General features: G+C 36.5%; 3 protein-coding genes across 3 annotated transcripts; all 3 read left to right on the top strand.

Moving 5' to 3' along the window:
• Window positions 1-919: 919 nt before the first annotated feature.
• On the top strand, window positions 920-3239 carry LOTGIDRAFT_125094 (hypothetical protein; the record flags this gene model as incomplete). The annotated part of the gene is made up of 4 exons (XM_009061662.1): window positions 920-1153; window positions 1509-1662; window positions 1883-2014; window positions 3025-3239. 4 exons carry the CDS (start codon window positions 920-922, stop codon window positions 3237-3239), a joined length of 735 nt encoding a protein of 244 aa, XP_009059910.1.
• Window positions 3240-7346: 4107 nt separating this feature from the next.
• LOTGIDRAFT_58893 (hypothetical protein) lies at window positions 7347-8194 on the top strand (the record flags this gene model as incomplete). Its single annotated transcript, XM_009061506.1, has 3 exons — window positions 7347-7469; window positions 7669-7798; window positions 8022-8194. Coding segments are annotated over 3 exons (426 nt in total), but the record flags the coding sequence as incomplete, so codon positions are not given.
• Window positions 8195-10600: 2406 nt separating this feature from the next.
• LOTGIDRAFT_75597 (hypothetical protein) lies at window positions 10601-12307 on the top strand (the record flags this gene model as incomplete). Its single annotated transcript, XM_009061513.1, has 5 exons — window positions 10601-10758; window positions 11048-11165; window positions 11511-11624; window positions 11784-12012; window positions 12165-12307. Coding segments are annotated over 5 exons (762 nt in total), but the record flags the coding sequence as incomplete, so codon positions are not given.
• Window positions 12308-12699: the final 392 nt, after the last annotated feature.

Raw genomic sequence — 12699 nt, 5'->3', positions numbered from 1 at the left:
TGCAGCCATGGGTCAACCTTGATATTTTTGTAGGATGTAAAACTCCATTCATTTTGATATTTTTGTGATTTTAGGATCTTGAAGCATTTTCTAACCGTGTGAACAACTTTAATAAAGATATGGAGAATTCAGATGTTTATAGTCGAGATTGTAGTGTGAACGATTCCTGGAATATTATAGACAGATTCAGTAAAAAACTTCTGGTGCTGGAAAACGAGGCGCAGGTAAGGATCATCTATTATTGTGTGTGTTTATTTTGACGATTAGGTATGTTTATTAGGCTATCTGGGAGTATCAGATTTTTAAGGAGACTATTGAAGTATTCTAAGCTTGAGACATCAGAAAATATTGTCTAAAGTATGGCAAAACCAAGGGTAAAGTTGTATAGTTGTGGACTCTTCCAAACAAAAGCACCTTCAAAGTGTTGAAACAAAGATACAAGCAAGAAGAAGGCTTTCGGAATCCATATCTATGGATAAAGTCACTCAACTTGGAATGGTCTTTTTGTACTTTCAGGATTTAATAGAACTTCAAGAATTATTAGAAACATCAGTTGTTAATTTCTCCATTCTACCTCAGTAAGTTATGATTTATCAGGTTATTGATAGATTTTTGAAATAAAAGAGTTCGGAGGTATTGTTTCTTAAAGCAGATCTCTAGCTGGGAAAATGAACCTTATATATTACTACAAAACATTTGCTCATGCTTTATTAGGCTATACTCTTTAAGGCATGACAGCAAGAGCGAGCAACTCTTACCTGACTATAAGGGAACTAACTCTTATTATGAGAGGACTAATCCAGACCACAATGTGGTGTTTGGTTGTTCTCACAAAAACATTATATTTCTGGGCAACTTATTTCAAAGATCTCAATGTCTCAGAAAGTTACGGCGAATGCCAAAAATGCATTTTAAATTGATGTTATTTTCTAGATGTCGTTATGAATTAAACAACCTTAAACAACTGTGGGAAACTGTGAGAGTTATAGATGAACAGCAGAGTGAGTGGAAACGCCATCGCTGGCAGAAGATGAACACCAAGTTTTTACGGGAAGAAACGAATAAACAACTAGAAATTGTACGAAATCTCTCAGATGATATTTATACATGGGATGTTTTTATGGGACTTCATGAATCTATTACCACTATACAGGTGAGTCTACTTATATTAGTTGCTTTACTGATATCTTAGACAGCAGTGGTGACTTGGTGAGTTGAAGCCTTGCTTGCCAATCTGAAGGTCCATTGTTTGATCCTGGCATTGGTGGAGGTAATACCTTCAGATTTTCAAACCAGTATACATCTCTCAGTGATGTAGGTCAGAGGGGCGCACATGGAAAAGGCGTCTAGACTTTCGGATGGGACAATAAATCGAGGTCCTATGTGCTACAACCTGTGCTTGTCAAAGATCCCTTAACAGTTGGAAATCAAAAAAGAATAGGCTAATGCTGCTGTCCTGCCAAAATATGTCTGCCCCTGATCTATCATGTTTTTCTTACCTTATGTAGAGTTGTCTACCCCTGATCGATGATCTGAGTAATCCAGCAATGAGAACGGGACATTGGAAACAGCTAGTACGAGTGACAGGGGGAGCTCTAACTATCGATAATGATATGTTAAAACGTATGACCCTTGGTGAACTGCTTAGCCTTGGCTTACAGAGTAAGTAATCCTTAATTCTCACCTTTGTCCATTATTGTTCGGTTACAAAATGGTAGACCATAAACAATGGCTGGGGAACCTCTGATGAAATTTGTGTCCCTGTAATGGACGCCCAATATGGCAAACCATTTATACGGCAAAAAAATATGCACTATACTCGCAAATATACTGTATATGATATATTTATCCTCTATTGAGGTAACATATTTGAATATTTTAGAACATGTCGATGATGTGCGAGCTATAGTACAGAGAGCAGCTAAAGACTTGACGATAGAACAGAGTTTAAAAACATACGAAGAAGTTTGGTTGAGTAAAGTGTTCGAGTTACGATCACACATCAGAACAAAATGTCTGGATAATACTACACAGGTTTGTTCATCTTCAGTTTTCGTTTTTAATAAACATGATATATGGAAGTAGGGGGGTCAGTTATGGATGCAAGCAATTGACTATGTCAACTTCCTTATTATCCAAGGGCATCTACTAAGGTTCTATCTAATTGTTGACTTTAGCCAATACTTTCACAGCAACTTAGGTTCACAAGGATCCTTTCTACCAGCTGGTCCTTGGCCAAACTTCTTGGCATTGATTTTTCTCAGGTTTTTCGTACCCATTTAGATGTGAATTGACTTGAATAATGAAGAAAGATTTGTTGATCTAGTCTTTAGAAACATGCACATTGAAAATAACAGAAAATGAAGGACAATTTGTCATTTTTCATAATTTGATATCTGATTTGTTTTTGAATATTTTCAGTCCCAAGATAACCAGAGTGAGGTAACGAGTGAGGCAGGAGGTTCTCAGGTCCAGGGTACCCAGCCCAGTAAAAGTCAGGTCCGAGCTGGTAGTCGGGTGTCCAATCAGAGTTCTATTAGTCGTAATAAACGAACCAGTATTACATCACTTCCTGCTTCCTTGATGAATATAGCAGACGTAAGAATTTAGAATTTTCATTTTTCGTCTTGCATCAAAATAACAGTTGAGGAATTGTATTTGTTTTCTTCAATTTTTCACCTGATCCTGGCAGTATTTCCTTCATTGCATACAGCATGGCAATGCTCGCTATCCCTACCTGGGGAGCCACATAGGCTCAGAGAGTTAGACTCTTACTCGCTATCCTGAAGGTGTAGGTATAGGTCAAGATAATACCTTAAGGATTTTTCAACCCAGTTTTCCAACACTGTCATTGATGCAGGTGGGAAACTCTTTCATTGCACACTGCATGGCAACAACACGATCTTGTGTGAAAAAGCAGGATGTAAAAATTCTGTTTCATTTAGCCTATCCAATGCAGAAAAGTAAGACTGAAGCTCCATCTTATTTCATTTTCAAATGTTTCTCATTGACAGGATTTTGGAGCAATCCAACTTTTGATGCATACCGATCCAATATTTGATGAACTAGAGGGTCACCAGGTGTCACTACAGACCATGCAGAGCAGTAGCGCTGCAGGTTCCTTCCTGGACGAGGTGATGAAGTGGCAAAAACGCCTTCAAACTATCGAAGATGTTTTAACAACGTGGCTGGAAGTTCAAGAAAAATGGATAGAGTTGGAAGAGGTATTAATTGCTTGAAAAATATACCTAAATGGTGTGGACTCTCTAGAGAATTAACCCTTATATTCAGAAAACTATTTAAACGGGTTAAATGAACCTCATTGAATCATTTGAGAGTCAAAAAGTTGGAAGGAAGAGTAGCATCATCTGAAAAGACTGAGCATGCCCGAAATCTAAAACATCCATAACATCTGTTGTCAGCTTTTAATGATTATTTTTGTTTTCAGGTATTTTCAGCACCTGACGTAAAGACATCGCTATCCCATGATTCTAATCGATTCTCCAAGGTCAATCACGATTTCCGTCTGTTAATGAGGGCAACCGAGAAAAATCCTAATGTTTTACAGTGCTGTTCTAGAAAGAGTAAGGTTTTTGATTTACCTGATTTGTCTTATACTTGTTTGACCTTTTTTATGCAATCTTTTGGGGGAGTAAAGGTTGTAACTTTGTACTAATGACAAAGTTACAAAAGCACAGACACAGGACTTATAAGTTTTGGGTTGTCACAGTTTCTTGAATTGACTAGACCTCATCTCATGGACATATTCGAGATAGTGCTACTTTGATCAATATTGTGATACCTGTGGTATAGAAGCTTTTGTATTGTGATATGTAACATGCTAAAAGAATATTGGTTATTTGTCTCATCTCATGGATTTAATGTTCTGTTTCAGATATCCGAGCAGTGCTAGAGAATATGAACCACCTTCTGGAATCGTGTAAACGTTCATTATTAAATCATTTAGAAAGGAGAAGACAACTCTTCCCTAGATTTTATTTCCTTTCAATGGAAGATGTTCTCCATATTATTTGTAATGGTAAGACTCTTTTATTGTTATTTTCTGTATTGGGCATTGTGCTTTTAGCTCTTATTTATGTATTTGGTTCATTCATTCATTCATTTTCAGAGAGGCTATAATTCAATCATTCAGTTAAATTTTTGACCATCGTCTTTATCAGGCTCTTAATCACTCTCCCAAGGGAGATAACTCTTGATACATACTTCATAGCTTTAGACCACAATATGACAATACATTTATTATATTGCAGATTATGATTTAAATCAATTCATCTATATATTAACAATCTATTCTGTCATGTTGATGAGATGTTCATTTATTCATTTATTCATTTATTCATTTATTCATTTATTCATTTATTCATTTATTCATTTATTCATTTATTCATTTATTCATTCAATCTATTACAGGTTATGATTTAAATCAAATCAATCTCTATATTGATAAGTTATTCTGTCATGTTGATGAGATATTATTTGAAGAAACAGAAGAAGACAATGAGAAGTTTAATTTTATTATAACTGGTGTTAAATCTAAGATGGGAGAAAGTCTCATGTTACAACAGGTTCGTCTTTGGCAATCTTTATTTTTTGCCTTTTTCTTGTCAAAATGTAATTGTGACGAATTTTCAAAGTAGGATATAAATGATTTCTCTCATTGCACACTGCATGACATTGCCTGTCAATGAAGCTCCATTCATTTCCTTTCATTGGCTTTAAAATGTTCTGAGCCACAATCAAATTTTGTCATTATTTTTACCATATATTAATTCCAATTACAGCCAGTAGCATGTGAAGGTTCAATAGAAGCATGGCTGTCTTCTCTCATTAACAGTTTAAAAACAACATTACAATATCAGATATCTACAGCTCTAGGACACGAACAACAGAAACATACTAGAAACATCCAGTCAGCTGGGGCTCGACGTGTACCCATTAAACCATCTCCTACCAGCTCTCTTACTAAAATTAACAAAGGTAGGTTGTCCTGATAATTGTCTTCAGTGAAAGCATCTGATTCTTTGGATGGGACAATAGGACCACATGTGGACAATAAATGGACATCCATTTTGGATACCATTTATCTGTATTTAATGATTTTTTAGATTTTCCACTAGTGGTTCTCTGCTCAATATTTACAGTATATGTTAACTCAATTTTTTGGTTTCCCACAGAAAATGGTGACAAGCCACCCAGCAGACAACCAAGTCAACAAAGTGTTCACAAACGAGGTGAAGCATCAGATAGCCGACCCCCGTCAGGTACTGGGGATGGTATACCAGGGACTGAGTATTCTGAACATTCCTGGATACTGGACCATGTTAAAGAAATAGTCTATCTGACCACTAAGATACAGCTAACTGATTATGTACAGAACGCTTTAAAAGATATGGAACAAGGCCAGAGAGAGGCTTTACAGGTAGGCTATGTTTAAATTTTTGGTGGCCAATTTTATGTCACAAAACAAATAGAATATAATATAAGGACAATACAACAAGGCTCTGTGTCTTACAGAATACCTGTATGGAAATCAAAGTATTCACATGTTGCTGTTCTGGCAAAATTTCCCTCATAGCACACTGCATGGCTTTGTCTTCAATTGCCAAATCCAGTAGAGTGTAAAACTCCATTTCATTTCATGTATTCAGGATGCAGTGGAGAAGATAGAACGTAACATTATAGCTACCACTATTTTATTGAATGGTTTAGAAGGAGAACAGGAAAACGAGGTCAGAAAACGACGAGCTAAGAGTGCTGCTAGCAAAGGTAATTAAAGATGCCCATAACACCATGTGGACTCTATTGAAAGGAATGCAGAGTTTGCAAAATATGGCCTCAGTCCATTCATCCAAGAGTAATCCAAGTTACGCCTACATGCCTGTGCCTGTGCTTTCGTAACATTGCTTAACCGCAATATTACAACCTTAAATTCCAAATCTACTAAATGGTGTGCATTATAGTCACAATTATACTGTAAATGAATATTTTTCAAAAATTCTGGCCAGGAGCTTTATTTTTCATTCTCTTCAGAGAACTGTTGAACAGTAAATGCCAAAATATTCCAATATAAAAATCATAGAATTATTATGAAGAATAGAAACAGTATTTTTAAGGTACTTATGCTGCAGTTATTCGGAGTTTTTTCAATTTACTTACCAGCATTTTATTGGTTGAATTTTCTTCCAGACTCTCAACAAGGAGTAGAAAAAGAAACTGACATGATGTCGGAGTCTATGGGAATCAGGAGTGTGGCGCCCTCTGTTAAAGGGTCAATGGTGGATCTGATGAATGAATCGGGACGAGCTGGAATCTCAGAAGAACAAACGTCTAAAGATGATGGTAAGGAATGGAGCATTTTGTACCCCTCCCCCTCTCTCATTCCCCCCCCTCTCCCTCTCTCCCTCTCTCCCTCTCTCCCTCTCTCCCTACCCCTTTAAATACAAAAAACATATGAAGAAGACGTACAAAAGCGAGGTCAAATTTGTAATATTTTTTATTTTGACAGAAGGGGCACCTACAACTGACACCATGAACCTAACCATGGAGATACAAGACATCAAACCATCCGAGAGTAAGATTGGGGATCCCCAGACTGGGGTGGCAGTAGACGAAGTAGACCATGTGGAAGAAGATGTCAGACTACTATTATTTCCTTGTCAAATTGATAAACTAACGTCACTCCTAGCTCTACTGGCTCATCAACGAGATATGATTAATCGTTTGATAGACGTATCAAGAAACGTGTCCCCTGCTAAGAGTTTCGACTGGAGAGGACAGCTACAGTATAGTTATGATAAAGATGATAAAACCGTCAATGTTAAGGTATAATCTTTAATCCATCAGGATGTGTACAATCATCTTTTCTGTATCATTGTCTGAAATAGAGCTATGCTATAATGTTGTCTGTGGACAATGGGGTTATCATAGTCATAACATGACCATTGCTAGTCCAAAACATCTGCCTCTATTCCAGCCTTTGATAGCTATATACATGTAGTGAAAATTGTTTCTACTCCTGTCAATAGCTGTCAAAATAGCTTTCAGAGACTGGAATAGAGACAGATATTTAGGACAAGATCATTGCCTTTGACAGAGCTTTGAAAGACTTACATGGTTGAAGCTTCTTGTTTTCTGTGCTACATTCTATATATCCCTAGACAGTTGCATAGTGAAAATAAGTAAATTAGACTGTTGTCTTTACAGAATTTATCTCATTGCACACTGCATGGTGATGTACTCAAGCTTATCTTTTTAGATCTAATTTTATCTCCAAAGTACCATGTTTTTTTTGTTTGTATTTTTAGTGTTTAAGTGCTGAGTTTGACTATGGGTATGAATACCTAGGATCAGCTGACCATGAGATATTAACCCCAGTCACTGAGAGAATGTTCGTTTGTTTAACCCAGGCTGTCAAATTACATACTGGATCATTAGTTGTTGGTCCTGCCGTAAGTTAAACACTTTATACTTCATTCAGTTATTAGTATTTTACCCCATTTCCAAAACTTAAGACTGAAAACTTTTGAGTACTTCTGAAGACTATTTACATATTCCAAACCCATATCAACCCCTGAAAATGGCAAACCATGGTCTTTAAGTCTAAATTTTGTGTTTTAGAAAGTGGCTAGTGAATTTTTTTAATTATAGGAGAGTGAGAAAGGAAGAATTGTAGAAGAATTATCGCGATGTTTAGGCCACGCCCACTATAGTTTTAACTGTACCTCCATCATGGACCATTATCAACTACAAGATATCTTCCGTGGAATGGCTGCCACTGGTATGTTTTATTCATTTTTCCTAAGGATTTGATTGTTTACAACCTTTCTGATGAGGGCTCTGATTGGCTATATTTGCTGGCATACAATCAAATCAAATTGCCGCATTTCATGATATAAGAAAGGTAACTATTGCAGTCAAGGTATGAGTATCAAGCTCGTAACCACTTGACATAGTGAAGATAAGCCTACAGCTCAAACAATTGAGATATTTTTCTGTTTTAGGTTGCTGGGTGAATTTTAACAACCTCAACTATTGTCAGCCAGCAGTACTGAGTATCTTCGCTCAGTTAATGTCAACTGTCATGGCCGCTCTACAAGCTGGGAAAAAATCAGTTCACCTACAATCTGACGACATACAACTCAGTCCACTTGGCGCTTGTTTTGCTCTGCTGGATTCTGCAGTGCCAGTGACTCCCAGGAATCCAGACAAGATGCTGATTTATATGTCTGCTAGTGCCAACCTTCCTGACGATGTCTTGAAACAGTTCCGAATCGTGTCTGCTCCCAAGCCTGATACCCGACTAACAGTTGAAGTTTTGTTATTTAGTGAAGGTGAGTAAATGTGCATGGGATTAGTGAGAGACCAACGTCCACGCTCTGCACCTGCGTCTTTTGGGATATAAGCTATACCATTGGTTGAGGTTTTGTAACAGTTTTAAAAACACAACTAAAGTAATTTTTGAAAGCACAGGCACAGGAATTCAGTCTTAACCTCTAATGAAAGAGTAATGTTTGTGCAGCTAGTTTGAATGATATAATATAATTTCAATATATGAAAGTTAATATTTTTTGAGGTGAATTTTTATTTTTATTTTTATTTATTGTTGTTTTATTGTGAATTATTGTGTTTTCTTCTATTTTATCCCCAGGTTTTGTAAATGGTAAAGAACTAGCCAGTAAAACTTTACAACTACAGAACCTCTGGTGTAAATTATTTGGTACCAATACATTTATTACTGAAAATGTTGCTCTAGGTAGGTTTTTACAGATTACTTGAGATTTATTCTTACATTTGAAGTTTATGTATATATGTATCTAAAATAATATTTTACAATTAACAAAAATCTTTAAAGCCCAATTTACAAAACAAATTTTGTTTGCATATATATGCTGGTTTTTTGTTTTAAACTAAGCCGACATTGGTAGAAGTATGTTCTAAACATCAAAATTATAAAAGGACACTTTGTACCTCCAGTTGAACATGACTGGTTGATAACTAAATCACCAACCCTTTAATGTTATCTTATTGTTCTTTTTTATTACCAGGCTATGATCGTAGCGCCAGTCTACATGGTTGGAGTTTACAGACATTGAAAGGTGTCGTGAGAGAAGCTGGCGCCAATCTGGAAGCTGCCATGTCAGAATCCAGTGAGAAGGATACCTTTACCCTCGACTTTTCAGAAAAACATGAAAGTGAAAATCAGGAAAAAGGTAAGGCTTTAGTAGCTGATAGAGATCAATTTTAGCTCACTGTGTCTCTTAGAATTAAGATCTGTGCGTCTCTCCTGCAAATCAACAAAAAGTTACTAAACTAATTTAGACTGTCTGGGCTTGCTGATATACCTTGACAATTGAAGACATTCTAGTTGAAAAATCACAAATTCAAGATCTACCAGATTGTAGTGTTTGATTAAAAACTATAGAACTATATATTATATTTCCTCGAAATATGAAACAAAATCCTTTTCAGAAGGTGAAATGTCCATGACTGAAAAGAAGAACATGATGGAAGACGAGGCCTTAGTGAAAGCGTTACGCGATACGTTTTTACCCAGAATGCAAGCTAGAGATGCCAGTGTGTTCTCGACACTCATTCAAGATTTCTGGCCAGGGGTAGAAGTGCCTATGATTTTTGGTGGCCAGAGTTCTGATAGAAGCGCTTTGTTTAAGGCAGAATCTCTGGAACTCATTAAATCAGACCTTAGACTGAAAACAGCCAAAAGCCACGAGTCGCAGAAATCCCTTAAAGGTAACCGTCATTCTGATTGTATTATTTTGATGTATTTTTTTTTTTTTTTTACCAGTTTACCATAAGCTCTTTAGATTTATTGCATTAATCAGGACATTTTGAATCTTGTAACTGGCATAGACAGGTATAATTTGAAAGGCAGACAAAAACACCCCTAAGTTTACATTTGTGCTCTTCCAATCATACATATATAGTTTCATAGCAATAATGAGTATGCATGTGTGGAAGAGTTCATTCAAATGTTGAGGGGTGTCAAATAGATGATGGCACACAATATCCAGCTTCTGGATGCGAATTTCATGTTTCTAATTTCAGATTCTCTAAACCTTAATACCCCTGTAGTCAACATGGCTAACATTGATCAGTACAGTTCCCTGCCATCACAGAGACATGTTCTAGAGGACATCCAAGATGCTATTGCCGTAGCAACAGCAGATCTTGGTCTATTGCCTGGTTCTTCTTTCCAATCTCGAGTTGTACAACTAGCCCATCTTAATCTAGCCCATAAAACAGTAAGTATTATGTTGTGGTCTAGGTTAGGTTGGTAACTGACTAGATATCTGATTAGAGCTAGGACTGTGGTCTTAAACAGGAACACAAGTACCAATAAGGAGGCCAGTGAGCACAAGAGAGGGTACTCGAAGAGCTTCAGAGACAATTTTGTTATTTATGGATAATAAGATTTCAGTTGACTGTTGTTTAAACCTTATAGTTTTCTAGTGTACCTAGGTGTACCAGGAGATAATGTGTGCTATTTAGGGTACGAAAATCCAAAAGGTTGTAAACGCAATTTTGTTTACATAACTAGAATGACCTGACGGAATTATTTCAGATTGTGGTAGTGGGACCTCCAGGTTGTGGTAAAAGTGAATGTATTAAAACATTTGCCGTGGCAGAAAGAGAACGTGGTAAAACTATCACCATACAGAGTGTGTTTACTAAAGCTGTAGAATCTGAGGAACTACTGGGCTTCGTTCATCCTAAAACAAAGTAAGCAGTTTTTCATTTTGTTCATTTGATATTTTTGTTCTTGATAAAAAGAAGACCTATTTATCGTGACAACCTATTTATCGTGACAACCTATTTATCGTGACGACCTATTTATCGTGATGACCTATTTATCGTGATGACCTATTTATCGTAATGACCTATTTATCGTGACAACCTATTTATCATGACAACCTTTTTATCCTGATGACCTATTTATCCTGATGACCTATTTATCTTGATGACCTATTTATCCTGATGACCTATTTATCCCGAGTGTGTGTTATTTCAGAGAATGGAAGGAAGGTTTGCTGACGTCGTTATTACGTAAATTCTGTATTCCCACCAATAATGGCCTACCTGTCATTGATATGAAACCAGTTATGAAAATAATGCAACTGGATGGTGAGGTAAGGACTAGTGTTTTTTTTAGAATTTCTGATCATTCAAGCAGTGTGAGCCAACCTCCAGAAACATGGCCAGTTCATCAGAATTTATCTTGATGAAGAACTGAACCCATATTAGTTTCTCTTTTTGCTCTGATTCACCAAAGTTACCAAAGATAATGCTCTGATTTAAGCTTATAATCCCTAAATTTTCCTACATTTTTATGACAAAGGGGTTTAGAAGAGTTTTTATTCTGTTTTTTTCAGCATTTTTTCAACTTGGATTTAAGCATTTATCTCTTCGATGTACATCAACTCATTTTTTTGTTTTTGTCTTCTTTAAAATTTTGATAAACATTGTTCTTGCAGGCTGATGGAGGACAAATGGAGCTGCTTCAACAGATTTTAGATCACAATGGTTCTGTTGTTCTATCAAATAGTGAACGATTGGTTCTACCACAGTCACTTAGATTTATCTGGGAGGTAAGCTATATCAATTAATTGAAAGATATTTTCTTGTATAATGCAGCTATAAGAACTCTTTGAGGGCTGGATGTAGCACAGGTGGTTAGGGCTTTGGAATGTTTACACAACATCATTTATTCTTCTATAATGATATCTATTGATATTTCTGAATTTCAGTTAGACTCGCTAGAGAATCTAAGTCCGTCACTGTTAGCTAATGTAGGAGTATTGGTAATGACTGAAGGAGATGTAGGATGGAAGATAATGTTGGTCCAGTGGCTTGAACATCGGCCCGAGACCGACCAAGACCTGCTGACCAGTTTCTGTAACAGTTATATGGAGAAATTGGTAGACTATGTCTCAAAATGTACCCAACCTCCTATATTCGGCTGTAAAGAGTCCAATGGTCATCCACAGTATAAACGCCTGATCAACCACACTGTTGAGAATATGGTCCATACATTCTGTGCTCTTTTTGAGGTTTGTACTTAGTTTTGTTATTTGTTTCATTAATTGAATGAGGCTCAGTGAGTTAACTCTAAAGGTTGTTTTTATGAGCTCTTGATTGGTTTTTTATTTCTCTTTTGATATGTTTTCAGTCACTAGTCAATCCGTACCCTGAACTAAGTGATGTGGAATATGAAAGATATTTTAACTACGCCTGTATCTGGGCATTCGCTGGTACCTTATCAATGGAACATCGAGAATCCTTCAGTTGTTGGTGGAAGGAAACATTTGAACAGTATATTGACTATCCTGAAGAAGGCACAGTATTTGATTATCTGGTGGATGCTGAAACTCACGAGTTTATTCGCTGGAGTGATAACTTACCTACTTATAGTGGACTGCCTCATTCTGGTATTCCTTCAGATTCTTTCGTTCATACTGTCAATGTGGAGGTAAGTATCAAAAAAAAAAAAAAAAAAAAATCAACTCTCACAGTGACAGGCAACAAAAACACCCCTTATTTCAAGAATGAGCTCTTCCAATCATACCTATACAGTTTCAGATTGATAGAAAGCATGCATGTGTGGAAGAGTTCACTAGAAAAATGAGGGATGTCAAGTAGACGACTTGCACACTATATCAAACC

Source organism: Lottia gigantea (genome assembly GCF_000327385.1).
Source record: "Lottia gigantea unplaced genomic scaffold LOTGIsca_49, whole genome shotgun sequence".
NCBI classification, from domain to species: domain Eukaryota; kingdom Metazoa; phylum Mollusca; class Gastropoda; family Lottiidae; genus Lottia; species Lottia gigantea.
This window is presented reverse-complemented; position numbering and strand designations above follow the sequence as displayed.